Raw genomic sequence first — 26475 nt, forward strand, 5'->3', positions numbered from 1 at the left:
TGGTGGCTAGCCTTTTATTTCAGAAAAATAATTATTTATTTAAAATCACCCTTCTGAGGAAAAGAGAGGTTAATTACTCCCATTTCAGAGGTGAGGACATAAGAAGAACAGTCAAATTTTAGATTGCCTACAAGTCTGAGTGTCCAAGATGAGAATGCTGTCTAATTTTCCAGATTGCACCACCTCCTACGTGCAAGGAACAGCCTTTCAGTTGTAAGTCAGCACTTCCACCCATCAAGTCTGTATCTCCAGCCAGAGAGGCAGGGGAGTTGGGAAGCAGCTGATCTTTAAAAGTCCCTTCCAACCCAAACCATTCTGTGATTCTGTCATTCTGTGATCTGCAGGAAATTATTTATTTGACATTACAGAGGAGCTTTGTGTCAGAAGCTGGGCAGAATCCAGCTCTCTACATCAGCTTTCATGGATTTAACTGTGACCCCATCTTTTTTATCGCTGCAGTTCCCTCATCTCATTTGGTACAGACCATGCTTCTGCAACAAATGAATCTTGGGCTCAGAGGACAACAATTTCTCTTATTTATTATTCCCAGACAAACCTGGATTATCTCCTGAGCAGAGTCCAGTCTGTTGCCCCACAGGAGGCAGGCAGACACCTTCAGGAAAACATCCTTGTAATTAAGGATTGTGTCATACAATAGGTGTCCAATGGAGCCAAAATAAGACTCTGCATGTAAGTTTAAGACTAAGATTTTCTATGCTATGAATGCTTTGCTTGATGACTTTAAGTATGTTCTTTTAAAGAAATTTTTGGGTGTATAATTTCCTGTGTTTATAGAAAAGCAACAAGAAAACAAAGTAAAAGAGAAATTCCCATTGTGAAGCATTATACTGAAAATCATGAGCATCATTAAATGAGGCTGAAACCCACCTCACTGCTGGCTGAAGCACCAGGCTCCTTGTCCATCTCAGAGTCATCAGCGGTTTATAGGTATCCTACGAGGTGACTGCTTCATCTTCCCGACATTTGCTCTTGCAGCTCCCCAAGAGGGTTTGCTTAGGCAAACATTTGGCCTTGGGGTTGAACATTTGTCTTCCAAGGTTTCATGTGAATATGTCAACACAATTTCTTTTTAAACAGTACAGTGCCATGGTGTGGTGCTTGAGGATTTTTTTCCCGTCAGCATGTGAGAAAGCTTTAGCTTTGGAAAAAATACATCTTGTTGAACATGTTATGCATTATCTTTCTTTTTTAAAGATGACTATAGCAGATTGTAAGTGTTTCCAGTCTGCTTTAGTCTCTTTATTAGGAAGCAATGCTTGCTACAAAATGACTTCAAGGGAACAAGGCATCCATACACTAAGTGAAGATCTCTGGAAGAAATCATTAGCTATTTGCTTTATGTGATTCCCTTTGTTCCAACAAGAGAATATACGCCTAAGTAAAACCAGCTGTTCTCAGGTCTTGCAAAAGCGATCTCCATCTGTGTTAATGTGAAAGGCCAGGAAGCTGCAGCACTGCTCGGTAGGGCTTAGTGCTTATGCTAATGAAGAACAATCACGTCAGAGGAGGAAGCAGACACATCTCGTTTTCGTCATCAGTCTGTTAGAAAGGTAGGACCCACATTTGCACTTACTCCTAAGAAAGTTCTCATTTATTAATTTTCAGTTTGAAATGATCAAAAGCACAAGCAGGTATCCTTCAGGGGAATGTGAATTCGTACTGCAACTTTCTGCCTGGGACTAATTCATACCCTAAATTAGGGGTAGAAGCAATGGAACTTATGGATGAAAGTAACGTAAATAGGGAAATCCATTTAAAAATCTTTAAGATCGAATAAAACTGACAAACTAAAAATTAACAAAACTGAGGCACAACAGCAGCTTTCAAAAAATAAGCATTGTTTAGTAACAAACCTCTGCAACAGAATGGGAACATTTCAAATAGACCACCTGTTGCAGTATGTTATTAGCCTTCCAAATCAAAAATGTCATTTTGCATTCCTTGTTTCCAGGATGAGATGCCAGTCTCCTTGGAAGCAAGAGGTGCAGCAGACGATGCCCTCTGTTACGTTTTCATCAGTGCTCGCTAGTTGTTACTTTCCAAGTGTGCCTTTCTGTTTTTCTAAATGTTGTGAGAACAGTTTTCATTTTTGCAAATGGGGGGAATGATGGTATCGTGGCAGTTGCACCATTTCCAGAAAAGGCAAAGACGAAGGGTAGGCTGGCGAGGTTCATGCTGTGCCGCAGTTTGCACCCACATGAACTTCACTCCTTCGAACTGTCTGTCCTCAACACTCACTGCAGCTGTGAAATTCAGAGCTGCACCTCGGCTGCTGCTAGTTATAGCATGGCATGGTCACACATCACAGCCCTTCAAGCACTCAGGCTACAAAGGAACTAGCACTAAGCATACCTGCACGATTTGTTGCGCTTTCATAGATATCCTCCGCTGCTCAAATTTGAAAGACATGAAATAATGGATTTACTTCCATTATTTATGCAAGTAAATATATGGAAGTAAATAATATATATGTACTATCCACTGAGGATAATCTAGGATGTATTTATTTCAGGGCAAAATTCACTTTGGCCATGGAAACACTACTGCCTTCAATGTTCAGGAAGAATTTTAAACATTTCAATTAGGGTACACAAAAAGCAAAAAGGGATTTTTGCTCAGAATGTTCCAGATATCAGAAGAACTAGGCTTAATTCATACTACTGTTGTTATTACCACCTAATTTTTGAAAAGGGAATTGTATTTAGTTTAAACCTAGTTAAGAGTTTTGCAGAGAAGATCCTTATGGCCAATTCTGATCTATTAATGAGAAAAAGGCTCCCTAAAGGCATCAAATGCGATAAAGCAGCACATGCATATGCAGTTATTAAAAGACTTGACCCTGTACCATGCAGTCCATGCATCTGAATGAAATACAGCTTTACTTTCGTGCATAAATTTTAAATTTTTTAATCTATAAATTGAAAGAACACAATATATTGTAATTGTACTGTATTTGTAACAACTTGTTCAAAAAGACATTTTTGTAAAAGAACAGTCATGAAGTGGAATTGGGCCAGTCAGACTACTGGCAAAGCTTCCTGCTGAATATGATTAGATAACGGGAAAATGGAGATTGGAGAAAATTGATCCTCTCAGCAGAATTTGCCATAATTATATGCAGGATGAGGAATTATCTATTATTCTACTGTTAAATTCCTCAAGTGGCCAGAAGGAACATTCTTGCATAATCTGCTTTTTTGATCTAGTCAATGCAAAATGAAGATCCTGTTAAGAAAAATGGAGATGTGGCTGATCAAGTTCTATAAACCTGGTAATTTTTCTCCCTAAAGGTTAGACAGTGGAAGGATGTATTGGGATTGCCTTACAAGCACTTCTCCAATAGCCCACTAGCTTCTGTTTAACAGAAGTTTTCATTTCAAGAAGTAAAATGACTGAATTTCACCCATGCATTCATCCCTGGCAACCTGCAATGCAAAAAGCTTCTAAATCTCAAATGCTATTCTTGTAAGGCAGACTCTGCAATGGTTCATTGCTAGCATGACTTGAACTCTTCCCTGTCATCAGAGCAATCACATTGTTGTGAATCAAATTCTTGTGTTTTTACTAACACAACAGGACTTTCTGATTGTGAGCTTCTGTTTATGCAAGAAATTCATGGCTTGGAGCACAGCTTTCTCGTTGCTACCTAATTCAAGTGGAGATGGTACTAATAAGATGACATAATAATCCAGAGAAGATAAAAATGGCTTGTTAACACAAGCAGGGAATAGGCTATGTAGCCTAACGAGGAGGGGGGATTGCCCTTAACGTAACTGAGTGCAGTGACATAGCAACAATGAAACTGTGACAGGTTGGCATTGCTGGCCCCTGGGCAAACAACCGAGTTAGTTAGGTAGCAGAGGAACCATGAGCACAGCTAACACCAGTGGAAAACATCTCTCTTTCTGAAAATCAGAAACTGTTACATAATTATTCAAATTAGCAACATGAAACAGAATCCAAGAAAAAGAAAACAAAAGCAAGAAGCTAGGAAAAGGGACGGCTTGTCTGAAAGATAATTATATACTGTTAAAAAGAGTAAGAAAAAAAAAAGCATTGTGTTTAATATGCCTCTAGATGAGCAATGATCTTCCCTTAAAAGCAGTCTGCTCTGCTACTTCTCCCCACGTCTTTTATTACAGATGTTGCAAGTGCAATGGTTTTATAGTTCATGACTGGGTGGGGTGACCTTAGCTGCAATGTTACTACAAGCCACCCATATCCAGTCTGCTGACATGGCCTCACTATAATTCTAACTGCTAAAATAATCACTAATTAAAACACAAAAAGGAAAAGAAGGAAAAAGAAAATTGGATTTACAAGTAGGGACCCGGAAAAATCTCTCTGGTGGTCAGAGCTGTAACACTGTCATCTCCTCTTTGCTTCCTGCAGCCCCACATTTAACCCATTCCCTTTCTTCAGCCAGGAATGACACTTGTCTGCTGGAGCTGCCCAGTTTGCCCAACCGCACTTTTGACTGTGAATGCATAGAGTTCCACTTCATGCTAACCAGAAGGGTACAACTGGGAAAAAACAGAAAATCAACATATAGGCAAACTTTTAGAGGAAATGACTGTTACAGCATTGAGTGATTAATATGTATTTGCACAGTGGGGAGAGCTGCAGGCCAGTAACATATGCTTTTAGCAGATATAAAATATGGCATTAATGGATACTATTTCAGAGAAAGCAGCTGTATTCAAGAGGTGTCTGTAGAGGTGGAAGTTCAATTAAAGGCCTTGAGACAACACCAGCTCTAGCGACATATATGCCATAACCGATGGGCAAAGGGCATCTGGGACACTGTCTGGGAGTTCTTCCCTAGAAACACCTTCATTTATTCTGTACATACCACCAGCCCAGATGCAGCAAATAAATACTTTTATGCCACATAATTTTTAGATACTCTCATTTACATCTTTAAGATGGAGGCAGATAACAGCATATCTTCAGTTTGTCTCAGAATATATAGTTATGCATTATGGGATGGTAGTTCCTCAATTTTTGTGAAAATGTCAATTGAAAAGTCTGTTGACTGACTGCTGGAGGTGTTGCTGGCTGACAAACTGGCTACATTTTTCGTAGGCAGGAAAAGGTGAAAGACAAAAATCTATGGCATAAAAATAAGTATGGATACATCATTTGTTTTCTCCAAAGCAGTATCACAGAATGGTTGGAGAGCCATAATCTGTGAAAATCAGAATAAATGGCCTAGGAAAAATGGTGACTGACATGAGTAACATGAGGTCATAAGATACAGTTTACTAAATGGCAGTTTTTATTGAATAAATGAGCTATCCCATTAGCTTCAACTTATCCTCAAACAAATCTTCATTAACTAACCACTTTATGGCAAACAGCTCAGGCTTGATTGTTGTGGGGAGTCATCAGGGACTGAGCCAGGGAAATAACTGTGTAAATACAAGTCTAGGAGAAGACATGCCAGTTGCTTCAACATCAGCAAGTATTAAAATATGGATTTATTGGAGATAGAATAGGAAATCTGTAGTGAGAGTAAAGATGAATCAAAGTGCATGAAATTAGAAGTTCTTTATAAAAAAAACCAAAACATCTTAAGCAGACAAACTAGTAAGAATCAACAGAGCAGCTGAAGTGAATAGTAGAAAGCTGACTGGCAGATGACTTGTGCATCAGCAGCACATTAAGTATTTGAAGGCCTTGCTCTACAAAATTAGTTAATGACATTATCACTTTTGCAATGTGAACTTCCTTTCACTTAAGCTATTTTGAGTAATGAAAATTTCTCCTATTTGATGAAAAGCCATGACTTTGTCACTTACTGCACTTTAAGGAAGATGTATGCTAATTCCAATTTCGCAAAATCTCGAAAACTGCCTTTGTAGAAAGATACCCACTTCTTCCTACTATGTTATCAAAAAGCAAACATGCACCAGTTTTATTTTACAAGTTAAATGTTTTTCATAACAATATGAATGAGCTAGATATTGCTGACAGCTTGAATTAATAATTTCCCTGGGCTTCTTTCTCTGTCCTAAGAAGCATAATGTCATGCTCCAATAACAATAATGGACTCTTCAGGAGAAAAGAATTAGATGAAAAAGATGATGCCAGATGCTGTCAATGCAGCCAGTGCACTGCAGCAGCAGAAGCTGACAATGCCTCAAGCCCCTAAAAGGTTCATATCACATTGAAAGTGAGAAAAAGAAAGTGTTTTTTGAAACAGGAAGCCTAGACCAGGTGGGTATGCCTCATCTTGCACCCATGATTAATGTGACATGTTCCAAATTACCACACTGATGTTGTTCTAAACCACACTGTTTATTTTTGGAGATTAGTAATAGTAATTGGCAACATTCTACAATTACACAGGTTCTGGCTTGGGATAAAAAGATTTTCTTCCTTGTGCTTCTGCATAGGCATTGGCCAGAATGCAAGCCTAAAAGAGTCCCTGCCTCCTCTCCCTGCCTGCTGGAGAGGCAGCTGTCTGAAGATGGAGTAAGGCTTCCTGTCCTCATCAGCAGTAGCAGGAAAGTTAGGTTTTTGCCACTTCTTTAAGGGTGACACTGCAAAGGACACACATGTGCCAGACTTAACGTGTTGAGGAGGAGAAAACATAGATGGTTTGAGGAAGTGCACATGATTGCAGTGCAAATAGAAATAATCTCTTTAATGCAGTCATGCTAGTTTTGCAATGGGTGGTCTTTTTTTAATCAATATTTAGCAGATGTATATGAAATATGTGCCAGTGGTCAATTCACATTATGATGTTATAGACAACAGATGTGAGGCACCTGGTATTGCTCCATCTAAATCTGCTGAGCATGATCTCATTGCTAATTGTGAGGGTCAAAAGAAAGATACAGCCACTCATTCTGTTTCTTCCATTTATGAATGTGACAGAAAAAATCTTGACATTGGGTAAAAATCAGTTGTTCTTGTGCAAAGTTGTCTGCTACTACAGCATAGGGAAACTGTAACTGTTTACCCCACTGACATTTTCTAGGATTTCATCTTTTCTAGCAGCAGAATGGAAAAAAACCCCATCATTTGAAAAGATTCCCCAGAAATTATGTTTCACAAGCCATTTCTGTATTATTCCCCAGGATTTGGTTGCATGATTTAAGCTTTCGACAGAAAAAGGATTAGAAACGCCTACATTTTTATCTTCTAAAAAATATCATAAACTGGATTCCAACAGATTCGTGCTCCTGACCCAGACTCTTCTGGTTGTAAAGGCACCTGCAGTGAAATAGAGGAGCCAGATGTTTTTGCAACACCAGGCATATGGAAATTTTGAGCTGATTCCATGATGCTGGCAGCTGAGGACACAGAATCACAGAATTGTAAGGGTTGGAAAGGACCTTAAGATCATCTAGTTCCAACCCCCCTGCCATGGGCAGGGACACCTTGCCCTAAACCATGTGGCTCAAGGCTCTGTCCAACCTGGCCTTGAACACCGCCAGGGATGGAGCATCCACAACCTCCCTGGGCAACCCATTCCAGTGCTTCACCACCCTCACTGTAAAGAACTTCTTCCTTATATCTAATCTAAACTTCCTCTGTTTAAGTTTGAACCCATTACCCCTTGTCCTACCACTACAGTCCCTAAGGAAGAGTCCCTCCCCAGCATCCTTGTAGACCCCCTTCAGATACTGGAAGGCTGCTATGAGGTCACCACGCAGCCTTCTCTTCTCCAGGCTGAACAGCCCCAACTTTCTCAGCCTGTCTTCATATGGGAGGTGCTCCAGCCCTCTTATCATCCTCGTGGCCCTCCTCTGGACTCGCTCCAACAGCTCCATGTCCTTTTTATGTTGAGGACACCAGAACTGTACGCAGTACTCCAAGTGGGGTCTCACAAGAGCAGAGTAGAGGGGCAGGATCACCTCCTTCGACCTGCTGGTCACGCTTCTTTTGATGCAGCCCAGGATACGGTTGGCTTTCTGGGCTGCAAGTGCACACTGCCGGCTCATGTTAAGCTTTTCGTCAACCAACACCCCCAAGTCCTTTTCTGCAGGGCTGCTCTGAATCTCTTCTCTGCCCAGCCTGTAGCAGTGCCTGGGGTTGCCCCGACCCAGGTGTAGGACCTTGCACTTGGCTTGGTTAAACTTCATAAGGTTGGCATCGGCCCACCTCGCAAGCGTGTCAAGGTCCCTCTGGATGGCATCCCTTCCCTCCAGCGTATCAACCGAACCACACAGCTTGGTGTCATCGGCAAACTTGCTGAGGGCGCACTCAATCCCACTGTCCATGTCGCCGACAAAGATGTTGAACAGGACCGGTCCCAACACCGATCCCTGAGGGACACCACTCGTTACAGGTTTCCAACTGGACATCGAGCCATTTACCACAACTCTTGCCGTGCGGCCATCGAGCCAGTTTTTTATCCATCGAGTGGTCCATCTATCAAATTGATGTCTCTCCAATTTAGAGACAAGGATGTCATGTGGGACAGTGTCGAATGCTTTGCACAAGTCCAGGTAGATGACATCAACTGCTCTGCCGCTGTCCATCAGTTCCGTGGCTCCATCATAGAAGGCCACCAAATTGGTCAGGCAGGATTTCCTCTTAGTGAAGCCATGTTGGCTGTCACCAACCACCTCCTTGTTTTTCATGTGCCTTAGCATGTTTTCCAGGACAAACTGTTCCAAGATTTTGCCACTCAGCACCTTTTACAATTAGACCCTCAATGAGCAAAGTCTGCAGGAAAAAAAAGATCTGTCTCACTTCTGCAGCTTAACAGACTGCTCTGATCTGCACTATTGTACTTAAAATATTAAAAAATGTATCTGCAAAACAGATGGGGGAAAGCATTACCCTTCACTTGATGAAATTCCAACACTGTTGCTGCAGTCCCACAAATTCCCACAGCTATTTAAACTTTCTATCCGGTGCCTACTCTTATCTGTCATGTTCATTACTTTCCATTCACTAGTTTTGCCAGCCTTCTGAACACAATAAAGGGATTCTGGATGCCATTAATTTGATGACCACCTCGTATTCTTCTATATCTACTGCCTGCAGGGAAACTGGAGACTCATCACAACCAGAAAATAGGTTCTAAAGTAAGCGTCAAAATCTGTCTACACTGCGGAATCAAATAACATCAACAGAATGTGCTAGATAGCACACCAAGTCATATGTGATGAAGGAATAAACAGAAGACAAAGCATTCTGGAAAACTCAGGTTAAAATCTCTATGCATCTGTTTTTCACCATCAACTATTCACACAGGGAAAGGTGTTACTGATTCTACATTTTGTTGAAATGAATGATTTTTGAAGTGCAGGGCACATTTCTGTTTTATGAAACTGTTCTGGACCCACTTCGCTCCTTAAAATCAGTTTCTTTCTTGTCCTTCTCCTTTTCCTTTTGTCACTTTTCACCTTTTTTTCTTAACCATCAAACTCTGCCCTTCAATGTATGTTGAACTAGGAAAAAAAGTATAATATTAAGAGTAAAAACTGCTTTAACTCCTACTTTTTTACAGATACATGTTTTCTCCATCGGTGCATGGTGACATTCACCAATGGAGAAAACATGTATCAACTCACATGCTTTGAATCAGACTCAGTACTGCTTCACCCTACAGCTATTACTTGACCATACCACTCAAGCTCACAGGAGATAAGACCAATCTTTGTACACAGCATGAGCCTTCTTAACGAACTTAGTTGTACATACTCTCTGTAAGAGAGACACATACATTCTCAGTAAGGATTGACAGAAACAGAAAAAGGGTCTCAGGACTGCAGCACATATTTGAAGTCCAGAAAGGACGATGACTGGGAAGGTAAATCACATTATGGGAGGGTGTTCTTATTCATAATGCCATGTGTAATCTGTGGAAGTACATGACACCAAAACAGATGTGAGGTGCTGCAGGCTGCATAGAGGAGAGCCTGTCCAAGCATTAGCCCAGCAAGGAGCTGATGTGAGATGATTAAACACAACCACCTATTTACACAAAATCACACTGTACACTTTTAGGTGAACATGATGCAGCTTTTAGGGTGCGGATAAAGTCCTAGAGGAAGATTTGGGAAGGGTGAATGTTGGTATTGGAAAACTTAACTAACAACTCCTTGCCCTTATTTATCTCCCTTTTTCTGAAAGAGAATAAGCATTTCAGTCTTAGCAGTGCATTAGTATCACTTTTATTTGATTTCCCCATAGCAACATCCCAAAGAGGGAAAGAGGTGGCATAAAGCAATATGTGTAAGGACAGAGCCAGCTCTCTTGGAAATACATAACAAGACAATAACTGACTTCACCTACACGAGAGCACGCAGCCTTGCAAACTTCACCATCAGGGCTTCCAACACAGATGCAGTACTTCCTCTCATCCCACCTCCATCTCTCTGAATACCTTCTTCCCATGCTTTTTTTTTTTTTTAAATTTAAAAAAAGAGGCAAATGTTAAAATGTCACGTAAGAGTTCAAGGAACTGCGTGAGATAAGACAGAGTAAGGCCATGGCACCAGGTGACTAATTCTGTCACTTGGGTGTAAATTACCCTTCACGCAAAATGGAAAGCAGCAGATTTTCTCAGGAGTTCCTCAGGCAGTCAGACTGGGGCTTGTAGTTCATGGATGGGTTGGGTTTTATTCATTGCTTGTTTATTTTTGGTCTACTAAGACCCTGACTTTTTTCCTGACACAGATGTACATCAACAGATGTATATTCAACTCTTAGCAAAGTTCAGGAGAAGAGAATTAAATTGAGAGAACGGAATTTCAAAACAGAAATAGCTTGCTTTATTTAAACAAAGATTCTGCCAGCATTTACTTTGTTATACTATTGCAATGTTCTGACTTCCATTTAAACCTTTCCAGAGGGATACAGATCTATATTTTACTTCAGCTAAAGACAGAATTAATTTAAAAATCATTATAGCAAAGAGAACAGTTATCAGGCCACCATTATCTTAACTGTGCAGAGATGAAAAGTAGGTGTCTTTCTCAACAGAACAAGCAAGAGATCTGTCACAATAGAGGGTTCTGTGATATTATTTATCAGGGTTTTTTTTTCCCCTCCTCTGATAGCTTAGCTCAAATCCTTGATCAAAGCAACTAGGAATTGCTCTGCTCAGATGGCCTACTGCATTTTAAGTGGAATGCAATTTAGTGCTCTCCCATCTGACCAACGCCAAATTCAGTAACGAAAAACAATTTTCAAAAAGAGCAACACATCCATTTCCCCCTTGAGAGGCCAGACAAAGGTTGTGGCATTAGAACAGATTACCAGCATCTGCCTACAGTGTGCTTCTGATAAAAAGGAGTATTAGACTGTGATGGCAGCTAGACTGTCCCTCTCTGCAAAATAAAATTAGGTGTTTTCCAGATCCCAGTATTTGACTTGCATGTGCTTTGCTATTGAGCATTGTAAAAAGCAGTGTGGTAAGACTGGTGTAATATCAAGAAATAAAAAGAGTAAATCACATTTGTGTGTATACTTCAGAGCTTCTGTAGTTTTTTTTTTTTTTAATATACAGATTTCTTTGCTACTGCATTTCCATTGGGTTTATCTGTGGCATTACTAGAGAAAAAAAGCAGTCTCTGTTTCAAGAAGTGGTTAAAAATATACACACCCCATAGCCTACCATAGCTTCAAAGAGCCAATTACTGCTAGACTGTTGCATAAACACATATTTAGGAAGCATGAAAATGTGTAATTATTTACTGGATCCAGTACCTAACACATCATATCTGAGCTCTGAAATGGGAATTACTAACATGATGAAATATAACGGCTCCAAACAAATTGCTGTAGTACAAGAAGGGACCCTGCAGAGCCGTACTCATTAAACCCACTTATTAAAAATTCTTACTTTTCTTTTTTTAAATCCAAAATCACTCAGTCACTTTAAAAAGCCCATCATCACCAATTACCTCATCTGTAACTTCTTGGAATATGCTATGGTTCAAGAGAGCTTTGTAATTACTGTATCTGAGAACAACCAAAATATTCAGGTTTGTCTTAAAGGAATGACGTAGAATTTACTGCAGGTGGGTGGCAGCACACTGCAGAGACTGGACAGTAGCATACTGTAAAAAGAACAACCCGAGTTATTTTCACATGCTGGATGTATTAATTAGTCATAGCCCCTCCAGGAAAGAGGCCTAAGTCTTCCTTCCCAAAAGATAACTATAGTTAAAAGCCACCACATTAGTCTATTTTAGGAAAATGGCAGGAATTATTACCAAAAATGTGATTGCATTATAGAAATTGGGGCATGTCTTCAGCTTACTGATTCAGCTCATTTCTGTCACCACCATCACAAAAACACTGCATTGGAAATAAGCCAGAACAAACAAAAGATTCACGTCTTTGTTGTATTTCTTCATAAAGTGAAAATTGAGTTATTTGCCCTTCATTTGTTATTGGCATCTCAGCTAAGGAACAATGTCTCCCTAATGATGAGAGTTCTCTTGCTTTAGAGAAATGACCAGTCCTTGAGAACATTTTGGATAAAGGTTATGCTGTCCTCCCACAATTTGCAAGTGGAAGCAGACCGTGGTTTTATTTCATATTCTGCTTCACATCCCACCCATTATTTTGCAATTATAAGCTGATGCTGCTATGAGAAACCTGCTTCCTTGCAATGTGATTCCAGGCATATTTCAAAGGGGGCTGGTTCCTACTCCTGCCTGAAATCAGAAAACATTGTCCCCAAAAAAGCAGATAAAGAAGGCTGCTGAATCAGAGCTGTTGAAGTCACAAAAGGTAACAAAAGGGTAGACTTGCCTTGCTCGCAGCAATGAGCATTAGTATACCAGGGGTCTCCATCTAACTTGGGCCCTGGACGCTCCTACAACAATCTCTAGTGGTGCATTTGAAAACACACGTGCCTAGTCTGGACCAAAAGCATAGCGCAACCTCAAACATGATCCTTTAGGGAGAACTATGTATGTCTGAAATGATTATCACTTTAGTTTGTGCAGTATAATAAAAGGAAATGAATTAATGGCTGAATGTATTTAAGCACATTCCATACATACACATGCAAAAGGTTTCCATAAAATTTTTCATTTCTGTAAAGAAATTAAGAGGAGACTAACAAATAATGAAACATTACATTTTATGTAACTCATCACTGCATCCTCTTCATTTGTGCTGCCACTAGATGAGCAATCTACTTAAAAGTTCTTTTCATAGAAATGCTATAGATTTCTGTTAAAGATCAGCTTCTCCTGAAAAATCATGTTACTTCCTGTTCCATTTCAGAGTGTCAAATTTACAGCTCTAATGGCCATCCTATTTCCAGCATCAGAAAAGGCCCGTGGGGTCCTGCAGAGCAGCAGGCTGAGCAGCAGTCAGCAGCGTACTGTGGCACTGAAGACTGCTGACTGCATGCCAGGCAGTCTTTGCCAAAGCATAGCCGGCAGTTTGAGGCAAGTGTAGTTCTGGTAAGACCACATCTCCAGTCTGTGTCCAGTGGCACTCCCAGCATGAGAGACACATGGACCTTGACAGCGTTAGTAGGGCTGGAGTGTGATGTACCCATATTCAGTCTTTGAGATGTCCAGATCATTTGGATAGCTGGAGAAGTCAACCACACAACTGCTATCTGAACAAAATATTGGAGTTGTTCTGTTCTGGAAATACTCACAAAGTAAAACAACACATTCCTTCAAAACATTTTAAAATCACAGTTTTCAATGATTAAGATCTTTCTCGTATTCTTACCTCACTAAGAGTCTCAGTCCAAAAATTTAGAAGCACATCAAGCGAATGAAGAATGAGAATAGTAACCAAAGATTGAATATGAAAGGGTATTACAAGTCTTTCATTTCCTGCTTTTGAAACACATTTATAACTTTGGTGACCACTTTTAACTCCTCTAAGCTTTACGTTCTCAGAGCTGGAAAAGAAAAAATAGGCCATACCCTACAAAACAAAGTCCTTATCTCACCTTCTCTCTTTAGAAAGTTCTGAGCTTTCACTGTGCTCAGCAACTCACCTTGAGCCTTACCTGAAACTGCAAGGACTGAGCACTTTCCTGAAGTGCTGTGAAGGAAAACGGACTTGTCATAAAGAAATGAAAATCACCAAGCTCCAGGCTGAATTCCACAGGTTGTCCCTCTCCAGATCTGAGCAGTGCCTCAGATAGGAACAAACAGTTTAAATTCAATATTCATAATCACACAGAGGAAAAAAAGCAGAACCAGGGAAGATGACAAAAAATTGGCGCAATATATTTTACTATATATCACTTAAATTGCGAATCAGCTGTAACTACCAAGTATTCTTAAAGAAGGGTCTCTGTAATATTACACAGAATCATAGAATGTTTTGCGTTGGGGAAGGGACCTTAAAAATCACCTAGTTCCAACCCTAGTTCCAACACCTTCCACTAGACCAGCCTGATTCAGCCTGGCCTTGAACACTTCTGGGGATGGGGCATTTCTTCCAGCAATCCCTGTCTTTCAGGCCACAAAGCTCCACGTGTCTTCAGGACATAGAGACTTTACATCCAAGAGGTAAAATGGAATTTATCAAACATTTCAATTCCTGTTCTCAGTTGGCATAAAACTATACCACACGTAAACGAACCTGCTGCAACCTACCAAATGTCTGGGTAGCCTTTCCATGTCCAACTTGTTCTCACAGGCAAGTCCTGCTCCTGCTCCACTCGGAGCCATTTTCATGAGTGCCTCGCATCATGCTTTAAGTCAGAAATGTTCCAGCAAGATCTCTGAGGTGAATTTCTCTCATTAAAAACTTCCTCTCATTTCATAAACATGTTTTTATTTTTCTGTGTGATGTGGAGCTTAACATTCGTAGTCAAAGCTGACTTCTGGGATAGACAAGGCGAAACTTGTTCTGGCTACAGCCAGATGCCTCTGAAATTGGAAACAGTGTTCTCCAAGGTCAGCTCCTCATTAGTAAAGGAAAACATTTTTAAGCACTGGTTTAAGCAATTTGAAAGCAGATCCAAAGCTGGACTACATTTCAGGATTACTCAAGGAAACAGAGGAAATGAACCATGTAAATTCTTTGTCAAACAGTTTTTTACACTCTTCAATTCTATTTTAAGGTTCAACATCTGCATGAAAACCTTAACTTAGTTATATTTCTTCAGATCTTCTGCGGAAATATAATAATTTTGGTACAAGTCCAGAAACCAACCCTAGCTTCAACAGGAAATCAAATTTGAAATCCTAATTACTTGTTTCTTTTTGGACAGAGCAGTCTCAAAGGACACTGAAAGGACAGCTTAGACACAGCTGGCATACAGTCAGTTACAACTTCCCCTTCTCCACAGGATTTGATTTTATTTTTGAATTCTGCCTGGCACAAGTCTATTTTTAAAGCTGTTTGCATTTTCTTTCCTTCTTTCTTTTTTTTTTTTTTTTTAATTTTTATATATATATATATATGTATTGGCTAGGCAGCACCTTAGAGATTTTCCATAAAATACCTGACCTCTCTCGGTCAGATGTTCCAGCAAACGGAAGGAAAATAGCTTGCTCAGCAGAAGCACCATAATCAGCATATACTGTGATAACTCTCAGCCCTTCTCCAACCTGCTAGCTACACAGTACAATTTCCTTGGGATTTTTGTTTGGTTTGTTTTTAAGCAGAAGTGTAATATTACTGAGAATCACCAGATGGCATTGCTGCAGATAACTTTGATATTTCTGTTTACCTGACTACAGAGGATAGATATGGAGAAAATGCTTACTGCAATCTAACGCAAAGTTTTTACTGATGTTACTATTCGAGTTCTTTTATGGAGATGTCATTTTCAAATTAAACATATCCAATCTCAGTTATATATTTGTACCCGCATATGCTAATGCCTGAGCCCCCACAATGTGATAAGGTTTGTTTGCAGCAAAGGAATGTGTATGGCTGCACAGATATGGTTTAGAAACACAGACACAAGAAATGTAGGAGAAATGTTCTTTAGACTACTTTACAATTTCATTTCTTCCTAATTACTGTGCTCTTTAAGTTCATTGAAATTATTTACAGACTTTTAAAATTGTTAAAAGGCTACCTGTTTAGTGACTGAATCTGTTGGATGAAGCATTTCAGCTACAATGGTTGCATCTGCAAATAACCTAGTATCACATTGTGTAATAACTCACAGCTCATTAAATTCCTCTGAAGAGACCAAATGACATGGATGGTAATTTTTAGTGCAGGCTATGGTGTATAACATATGCCAGCACTTCAGAGCTGCTGTAGCTCACAGCCTGCACAGTCCTTCTCCAAGGAACGGGCTCTGCCCAGTGCAGGGTGCAGCTGCTTCCACAGGTACAATGCTGAGTGAGCAAATGCAAGGGGGAATGGATCTTTTCAATTGCTTAGCTTTCAAATCATGATGAAGTTGTGGCATAGCACTTAATTTCTATTTCTATTTGAAGTGGTAAGATTGTATTTTCTCTCCTTCATTTCAAAATCCTTCATTTTAAAAGATGATAAAACATGATTTCACATAAAAGATTACCTACATACTTACCTTCCAGCTACATGCAGAAACTTCGCTTCGGTGAGGTTAGGATTTTTCGCTCTACTCAGTAAAACATTTCGTCCCATTGATCACAACAGATTTGTGCCTACAACCCCATTTTTACACTCGGGCTTGGTTTCAGCCAGATGCTGAGGCCACCAGTTGGGAAGTCACCCGTCGCTGAGCTTTGTGCCACAGCTAGTACATTAGAACTGGATTTATAGTTATATCGAGAACATCCCCAGGAACTGAACAGCTATGCCACTAGAGACATATTCCTAATTTCAGAACCAAACCTCCAAAACTATGTGGCAAAAAGGAATTTCAAACCTGAGGCTGCAACCACTGTAGCATAGGCTGACAGGCAGAGGTAAGCGTGATTTTTCTCCATAGTGCTTGCTTAATATTTTTACCCAGATGCCTTGGAAAGCTGTGGGTCATTGCTCTGGAGGAATAATTCTGAATCCAGTGGACAGGCAGCTGTCTTGTCTTTTCTATCATCATCAAGTTGGCATTTTCCTGGGCTTCCAGCCCAGGTCAAAGAAATTCCCAGTATCAGTGTATGATCACAGATTTGTGCATTAGTGAATGAAAAGCCAGGTCGTGGAGGAAATTGCTAATGTTTATGAAAGGAATCTTGCTTGGTTAAACAGGCAGAGCTGTTTTTGGAGCAGGAGAACAGTGCTCTCATTTGGGGACATTAAATCCATAGTTTACATCATAACTGCCTTTATGTCTCCCACAAAACATTTGAAATGTCACCTCAGTGGACAGGAGTCTGATATACCGTTCTCGTTTCTACACATCTTCCTAGCTGTTGTGTTGTTTCCCATTTTATTGAAGCAGATTTTAACAGAAACCATCAATGACACCTTTCATGTTCCTCTTCTGTGAGCCTGCCACAGGCAACAGCAAGGTAGTCAATATAGATGCTTTTGGATGGAATTAATTCAGCTCTAATCCCCATTAAATGGATAGTGGTATGTAAGTCAGGTAGTAAAAAAGACAAGTTGTCTGAAATACTACCAGTGTAAGAGATAGGCCCTTGGGAGCCTGAGAATTAAAAAATGAGAAAGATAATTCTGTAAAATTCCCATGGCAGAAAATAGATGCCTACAGCAGTCTTTAAATGCTTCTATGGAGGTCCAAAGAGAGGGCTGCAAATCACTCTGCTCTCTGCATTTTATGGGGGTTGACTACAGAAACAGTAACCCAAGACAGACCCACTGGATTACATTTTTGAATAACATAGCTTTGTTCATATGACTTTTTAACAAAGCCAGCAACCCAGAGAAGAGACCAGGCCTCTATTTGTGACTGTACTACAAAAAAGGAACATAAAGAAGAGATAGTTTACAATAATGATTTTCCTCTTCTGGGTTTTCCACTGGTTTTGGCTGACACATACAGCCAAACTTCTCTATACACCATCAGTCCCAAACACAGGCATCATTTTTCTAAGTGTCAGAAACAACATCTTATATAAAAATAATAAAAAAAGTAGTTACTCTCTTCTGTATTAATGGTTACAGTTATTTTTATAAAGGAAAAGTGTTAACAAATCCATTCTCAAAGAATTAATAAACGGCTCTGGGATACCCAAGTTGATCTAACAAAGGTGAATGCACACTGAAAAATCCCTGAGAATTCCCACCCTTCAGCTTTTACCTCAGAATATATTTGACACCAGTACTGTATAATGAAGTAACATGCACCTTACGTAAATCCTGTCTTTGCGGTGTGGTGCAAACCCTGCATGCACTCAAGAACTACTTTTATAGCAGAAATGTCATATGAATACTGTTTCTTAAGGGTTAGTGATTTAGATGAGAACTGCTCTGCAGCATTTGTTGAAAAAGCTTTGATGTTTGTGATGTACTGACAATGTATTTCCAACAGTACTTAAACTTGTTACTTTTAGAAAAACCATGACTTAAACTGAACGTTTTTGGTAAAAGGATTGAAAGTGTCCTTTGATGACATAAAGCAACTGATAAGCGGCTTTAGAAAAGACTGGAGTGAGAGATAAGGACTTACAAGGTATAAACAACTGCACCTCTGAGATAACACACAAAAAGGCAAAAGTTTATAGAGTATAGAAAACAGAAATTAAAGAACTGGGAAAAGAAATAGTAGGTACAGTGAGATACTTATAATAGTTAATATTAGTCATGAATATGAATAGTACACAAATAGTCAATGAAGCTTGTGTAAAGCAGTAGAATGGATACAGAGAAGTCAAAAGAAAGAGGCTCTTTCTCATCCTTCCACAGGGAAGAGCAAACACATGTAATGGTTCCTGCCTCTTGCTTTCGTGAATGACAAAGGCAGATTTGGATTTTGGTTTCCGACTTCCTTTTCCTTCCTCTTAAGCACTGATTTTGGTGACAGAATCTGGAATTCATAATGGTTATTTCCAACAGAAAAGCAACCTCAAACATTAAAAGGAAGGCTTGTAAGTCTCACATTTAGAGCAAAACCTCTCTCTCTCTTGTAAGGCTTGAACAGTTTCAACTGCAGAAAGAATAACAGCAGGAGATGAACATGCATCTTTTGACCTGCAGACCTCTTCTTCCCTTCTTCATTCCCACCTCTGAGATATGGCATAAAGAGCTGTAACAGTCTCTTTGAGACATTAAACAACATATTCAATAACTTGTAATTTTTAGAAAAGACAAAGATCATCCCATCTTTGTAGAAAAACTCAACAGAGGGACCTATCCTCTGGTAAGAGCCAGCAGAGATGCTAACCCAGAGCCTTCTTGTTCAGCCTTGTCAAACTGTGATTGCTCTTCTGGGGAGGAGAACAAGAGGAGACATGACCTTGGAGTTCCCTTCTATATGCTTTTAGCCTAGAATAAATAAGATTGGATGTAGGAGGCACCAGAACTGCATCAGCCTTGACCAGTGCATAGTTTTAGGCTGATTAGTCCTGTCCAGTTCCCTAGTGAAAAACAGACTCTCTTATGGGCTTGGTGTCTGATGGAGGAGAGCTAATGTTGATCTGATGGAACTGCACAGAAAGGTACCTTCCCCTTCCACCACCCCTCTGGATGTTCCTTTTGTTACTCACCAGTACTGCTCTGGATGGTCCTCACCGTGGTGGTTGTACGTGGGGGAGATGAGGACCGCAGCGATATGCACTCGTCGTCCTGAGAACAGCCCTTCTCAATGGCCCTGACGTAGCTGTGGCTCCTCATGCGGAAGCAGCCTGGCATGGGCAGATCCAGTGCCTCCACTGCCTGAGACTCGAGTTCACTGAACACTGACTCGCAGACAGATTCAAACTGACCGTTCACCTCCATCTCACTCACCTGCAGGCAAACACAAAGCAGGTTCAGTGCATCCCATACACTCACGAGCTATGGTGGCACAATGGCCAACATCAATTAGAAGATCCCTTCAGACATGAAGAATGGGTGAATAGCACATAAACACATCCCATTGTACAAAGCAACAATAGTTAGGGGAAAAAAAAAAGGGGAGACAAAGGTGTTTGTTAGGCAGAGATTCAGCAGACTTCAGGCTCTTGGTTTCTCCTGAGACTGGTGGGAAGCTGGGATTCCTCATGAACAGTGTCTGATGAGCAGCATCTGGTTTATGTTACCCTAGGACCACAACAATGGTTGAACCTTTGGCCATTATGATCGTTACATTGAAAAACAAAAATCATACTTTCTTTGAGGAGTGAGGAAAAAACCCCAAAGGTCAGTTTAACCAGTACACAATCAATGCAACCCACAGGCAATCACAGCGGTAAACCTGAAGGGCTGGGAAACTCGAGGGTAGAAGTGACAACAGACAGTTGCGAAAGGAAGGCTGAGAAGGGAACCAAGTTTGCTGTAGGGGCAAAATGTGTAATTACATTTCTGACTTAGAGCAAGAGATGCATGGGAATCCTTAGACCCTTTGTGGAGCAGACAGTAGGTGGTGACAAAGACTTGCACTCATGCAGGTTAAAGAACATTAAAAAGCATGTGGCCTTGCTGCAGGTCTTACAAACCTGGAAACCATTTACCTCGGCTTCATTAGTAACAGATGTGCATGTTTCTAAAATGAGCTTGGCATTAAAGCACAACAATTATCACTGTAGGAAACGTGCACACAGAAACCATCACTTGAGGATTCTGTTAGTTTTCAAGCATGCCAAAGGCCAAGACAGCAGAAGATAAGACTATGTTACAGTGGTAGAAAAAAACTTAGAAATTCTTTTCCCAGATTAACTTTATCAAGAAAAATGTTATGCTGAGCATTTGAATGCATAACTGAAAAGAGAAATCTCAGAATAGAACATATTTTTTAAAGGGAAACTATTTAAAAGAGCATGGAAAAATGGTAGATAATATATCATAAAGAACAATCTTACTATGGCGCAAAATGGCCATATCCCCAAATAAACATCTCTGAATTAATGCTTTTAAAAAAAAAAAAACAAACAACAAACTTCTTCACATTGTCAAATGATGCTCACTCTTTGGCAGACAGCTTTGTATAAATGTTAGGTGTTAAACTAAATAAGTACCCTAACCTAATGTTCATATAGTTGCCTCCAAGACTTGAATTTCACTGGTCTTTCTCCCAGATACATTCTGACCCTCTTTCTAGAGCATCAGCCCATAGCCTACACAAAGTGCCTCATTACAAAATACACAAGTGAATATTCTGAAGTTTTAGTGTCCAAATATAGAATACTGCGAAATTCAAACTACAGATCCATTCTGAAAGGCACATATATTTGTTATGGCCATAGCTAAAGTCCTGGCATCAATGATGCCACACACTTTTTTTGGCAGTGACTTGACATGCCAGTAAAAAGAGGCCAGTATCTGGCACCACAAATCCTGCCTGCTGCACTTCTGGGCTAGTGTAAGAAAGCTATTTTATCCAAGTGATTAATCCAAATGATCCACTTTAGAAAACAAGCCAAAAATCATACCAAGGAGCTACAGACTTTAGCAGATTAACTACTGGCCCACTGCCCTGTGGAGTGCTGGCACTTCTGCATTTCTTCCAGATCCAGATTTCTGACCAATTCAACTATACAAACATCTATGCAAGGACAGGCTATTTTATGATGCTAAAGCTCATAAACTGAATGTGTTACAAGCTCATAAACTGAATGTGTCACAGTAGGCTTATTTTTTCCTCTAGTTTAGAATGAACATGAAGAGGTCTTATAGGATTTCAGGGCAAAAATACGAACAGATCATTGCACTTTAATATATATACTGCAACATTTGTACTATACAGGTGAAAAGTTCACAGGTGCTCAGGGTTAAGAATGTATACAATAGCATAAAGAAAGCTCTAAAATGTCTAATAAAATACTAATAGAATTGTGAACTACAGACTACTACAGATTTAATTTTCCTTTAGCTTGTGAACTGTTTTTTTCCAAATCAAAAAAATTGATTTGAGGTACTAAGCACAAGATCCTTAAGAGAACCCTGTTTAAAGACGTTGTTGATGAATACCTGCTTTGGAAAAAGAAAAATAAAAAATTAGACTGCTCCTTCAAAGAAATTGCATGTTGTGACACTCATTCATTTGCAAAGGGCAGGTTACGGCATTATCAAATGTTACCCTCTCACAAACAAGACTGTGTGAGAACACTCCTGCTTTCTTAAAAACATTACGAAAATGTGTGGCGTGGAATGGCCTGATTCCACTTAAAGCAAAATCCAGTTTCTCCTATTGCAAGGGCTCGGCCAGTGGCTGCTCTCCGGGCCACATGGGTAGCTGTCACCCACCTGACTGATGGTGCTCATGGCTCTCATGTAGCTCTCATTGCGGGAGCGGAACTTGGGGGATGTCAGCAGCCCTGCGGGGTCCAGGCTGTCCAGGCTCCTGTTGATGGAGACTTCACTCACCGCCCTCAGGTAACTGTGGCTCCGGATCTGAAGCTTTGGCGAGTGTTCGCTGGATATCCTGGGAGGTTTGGGGAAGGAGAAAGAAAAAAGATATTTCATGAAATCCAAATGGCCTCACCAGGAGTAAGAATAACCAGGTGTTTTTCACTGGATCAGCAAGACTTGAACAAGTCATTATACAGTCTCTGTGTATTTACAAAGTAAGGATAATGTCAGCGCTTTTATTTGGATTACCACACCTGTTTATTCTGTGGGAGGAAGAGAAAAGGAAGGAAAGGACTTATTTTTTGTAAACCTGGTTTTTCATAAACTGTGCCTAAGCAGAATGGCAAAATAACTTCCATTTTATTTAGTGACAGCTGCATGGAAAAAGTTTACACTGTACTGACAGTAGCAGCAATCAGCTCCAGCAACGCCCTTCACTGTGTGGGACTTTTGAAATGACAACACTGAAATGACTTCACGTGTTGGTTTTAAAAGAGTAAACAGAGTCATTGAGGTGAATGGAATGGAGGAAAGCCATTACAGAGTCCTTACAGAGTCCTTACAGAGTTCAATGCAGCAACCACCAAACCAGCTGGGAGGCAGGTAAAGAAAGAAGCCTGGTATTAACATTGGCTGAGTGATCCCAAACACATCAGCTGAACATCCACTTCTTGCAATGCAGCTGGTGGGAATGGTAGGGACTCTATTCCTCTAAGAGGTTGTTTCTCTGAGGAAACCTGGCACTGAACAGACTTGCTGGTGGTGTGACTCTGACACCCGTGTATCTACCTACGTCACAGGGATGCTTCCTATGGAGCTTTCAAGGGTGTACGGGCCAACAGGGTAGGCAGATTATACGCAACATGTAAAATGCACTCATAGTACATTTTAACCTGGGAAATCACCCCAAGAATTTGGGGCACCTGGTAAGGCTTGACGTGCTCTAAAATTTTATTTCTGCCTTAAGCTTAAATTGAGAAAATGTAGGCTAGGGAAGTAGCTTTACAAGACTGATGTCAAATTAGAAATCTAAAACCCACAGTTGTGTTTCTGAAGTGATTACTTTCCTCATCTTTCCAATGCGAGTGACGGGTAAGATGTACAAGTAGTCCTAAACAAACCAATTCCCCCCATCGGTAAAGTGTACAAACTGCAGTACTCCTGCCATATGTGCTTAGAGTCAGCTGGCAAAGGTTATAACATGTAGAAACAATCCTCCACCTGTGGGATGGTTTATCACCAGACAATGCAGGCTAAGTGCTGTCTTCATAATCTGAGGCATCCTATAAAGATGTGAGTCACAAAAAGTGATCCGTGTCATGCCTTTTATGCAGTACAATTCATTTTGGGGATATTCCTTTTGAAAAATTAAACAATGGATAAAGTATTGAAAGGGTGGATCTTCAATAAACAATGGATAAAGTATTGAAAGGCTGGTTCTTCAATATATTTAATAAAATATCTTTAATAGTGTCCAAATATTACAAAGCAAAAATTTAAAATAACTAAATTTTCCATTTTAAAATGTAGATCTCACATAGATGTTTGCTGGTATATGAAAGAAAAATCCGTAACCTAATTACAAGCCTAGTCTTGGTCCCCTAGTTTTAGCAATGCAGACACAGCTGACCTGAAAGAAGATAATTCATTTTATGTCTAATTCCTCAAGCATTTGCAGATATTTTGTATTCAAGTAGCTAATGATGGTAATTAGCATGAGCAATTTCCCAGTGGCATGCACAATTCTGGTAATTGTCAATGTATTTTAGGAGGACAATTCCATTGTGTAATTGCACACCTAAGTAGTTCAGAAACTGGGTCTGTTTCTGAATGGTACAATACGGTAATAAAATCTAGGCCATCTCTACAATACCAATCATACAATACTCTGGTTGCTAATTATCTGCCTAATAAAAATATGTAAACTTATGCTGATTACTTGATATTCCTGTCACAAGATGAAGATAGAGCCTTTTCTTGCCATTTTCACTGTGCGTACAGTGCAATACTCAGAGCAGCCATATTCATACACTCTGACTCCTTACGCCATTTGATTCCACATGACAAAAGTAGGTTTTCAGATATCATTATTAGCAGTGTTCCAAAAAACTCAAAAAAGGAAGAGAAAGTGATGAAAAAGCGACCATTACTAATGGTTAGCTACAACATTTTGGCAACTAACATTAACCATGGAACTCTTGGAAAAAAAAAACCAACAAACTTCTTGTCTGTTATTGGATAAAAAAATACAGAAATAATAATAACAAAAAAAGATAAAATAGAATGAATAATTCAAAAGATGTAATTTTTCAGATGCATGCAAGCAACTTCACCACCCTGCAGATCTATAAACTGATCAGCATTGACCGAAATGCATTTCTTGAATTAATTCAAAATGTATTTTATGACTATGTTCTAAACAGTTTGCTGCCGGTATGTGACATGCAAATTCACATATGCTTGATGAGCAGCCAGTTAGTCAAATACATCACCTGGGGCTTGTCGCTGTTCACTGATTAGCTGAGCTCGCAAGGAGAATGCAGCACATCACGAAATTCAGTGCACAGATATTGCCAGACAGAAATTCCAAGTGCTGAGGCAGGCACCTTTTAAATATTGGAACCAATATAACAAGCTGCAGCCAGCCATAGCAGCAGGATTTTGCTGTGGCAGCTGGAGTACAGATCAGATCAGATGCTCCAAGTGTCATGGAAAGCCACCACAAAAGGTATAAAAATTCATTTTCTATATGCATTAGTGTCGCATAACATTTTCTCAACTCTGGAAACAAGGGCATCCACCCATGACAGCAAACATTTCCCTGTTGTTACAGACGTGGGTGGTCAGCACAGCTGCCTTCTTTTTCTTTTTGTTCCTGACTGTATGACTGTCCAGCTTGGCACATATCTAGAACCACATTTTACAGGTGGCCACTTATCTTAGCCTCAGTATATCTCCCATCTGCTGTATAAACCAGACTAGGATATTGGCAGCTGTTGGAGGAGGTGGCTCCTTGCCTGCTGATTGCTACAATCGCTGTTTCACTAGAAGTAATGATGGGGGAAAAAAAAGAAAAGCAAAAAGGAAGATTTTAAAGCTCAGACAAAGAAACATCTGAAGGTTTGCGTTTATAATGATTACTACTGCTTTTATAGCTGTGTAATAAATCGTCACTGTGTGCTACAGTATGCTTCAATGAACAGCTGAAATGCCACTGGAAATTTTTAAAACATTCAACTTAGGAATAAATCTGACTATGTATGACAGGGAAGATCTGAATGTCTCATTTATTTTCTCAGAGTTGCTATTACCATTAACCTGTAAATGAAAATATTCTTTTATTCCTCAAGGGTTCAACTACATACATCTTCTATTTATCCTGCATTACTTAAACTTCTGTTTGTGCCATCGTGATTTTCACAACTAAATACAACAGTGGACTGAGACTTTGAGACAGCTCTTTGGCTAATACAAAATGATCTGTGAGCTCCACTCGCTGCGTTGGATACATTAACTGGCAGAAGGAGGATGCAAGTTATTAAAGATCTTGAATGAGCTTCTCAAGCATGCTGCATCATTTCTGTGCTGCAGTGCCTGCCAGTGTGACATGGGACAAGCGCTGAAGGGTAGTCCTGAGCTCAGTGCCAGAGCTCCTTCAGAGAAGCTTACACGCTCATCGTTACTGTTATGATAAAACAGAGATCTTGCTTGGGACGTGTCCTGGGTTCAGCTGCAACAGTTGATCCCTTGTGGATACACCATGTTGGTTGAAGCAGCATTCATGGAGCTTGCAGCAGGCATGAGAAGCCAGGCGTGCTTTGGGGCTGGGCTGGTCTCAAAGGTCCCAAAAGGTCCCAAAGGTCCCAAAGCATGCTGCACTCACAAGTGATGTATTCCCAAACCAGCTGCACCATCTTTCTTCCCCATATTGCTGCTGCCCTTGTCCCAGGTCTCACCCCAGAGGATGGGAGCATAGCCACAACAGCATCGATAATGCATGGGGCTGGAGTAGCATGCTAGATGTGATTCCCAAGAACCATGGGCAAGAGGCACGGCAAGAGGAGTAGATGAGGGCTGTGGGTTTCTGCTGCTCTGTGGCCAATCCCCTTGGTCAAATCCAAGGGGATTGACCAGAAAAGAAGCCAGAGCTGAGATGGA

The 26475-nt window shown here is 40.2% G+C and overlaps 1 protein-coding gene across 4 annotated transcripts in view; it reads right to left on the bottom strand.

Annotated features, from left to right (window-relative positions):
- The window catches only part of DLGAP1 (DLG associated protein 1), a 398543-nt gene that overhangs the window by 76917 nt on the left and 295151 nt on the right, over positions 1 to 26475 (bottom strand). For all 4 annotated transcript variants that reach the window (XM_030496374.1, XM_030496355.1, XM_030496364.1 and 1 more), the window contains 2 exons: positions 22213 to 22390; positions 19536 to 19776 (listed from right to left, as the gene is read on the bottom strand). In XM_030496374.1, the coding sequence (XP_030352234.1) occupies positions 19536 to 19776; positions 22213 to 22390 (419 nt within the window). The remainder of the gene's footprint in view (positions 1 to 19535; positions 19777 to 22212; positions 22391 to 26475) is intronic.

This window comes from Strigops habroptila, chromosome 1, assembly GCF_004027225.2.
Source record: "Strigops habroptila isolate Jane chromosome 1, bStrHab1.2.pri, whole genome shotgun sequence".
Lineage (NCBI taxonomy): Eukaryota > Metazoa > Chordata > Aves > Psittaciformes > Psittacidae > Strigops > Strigops habroptila.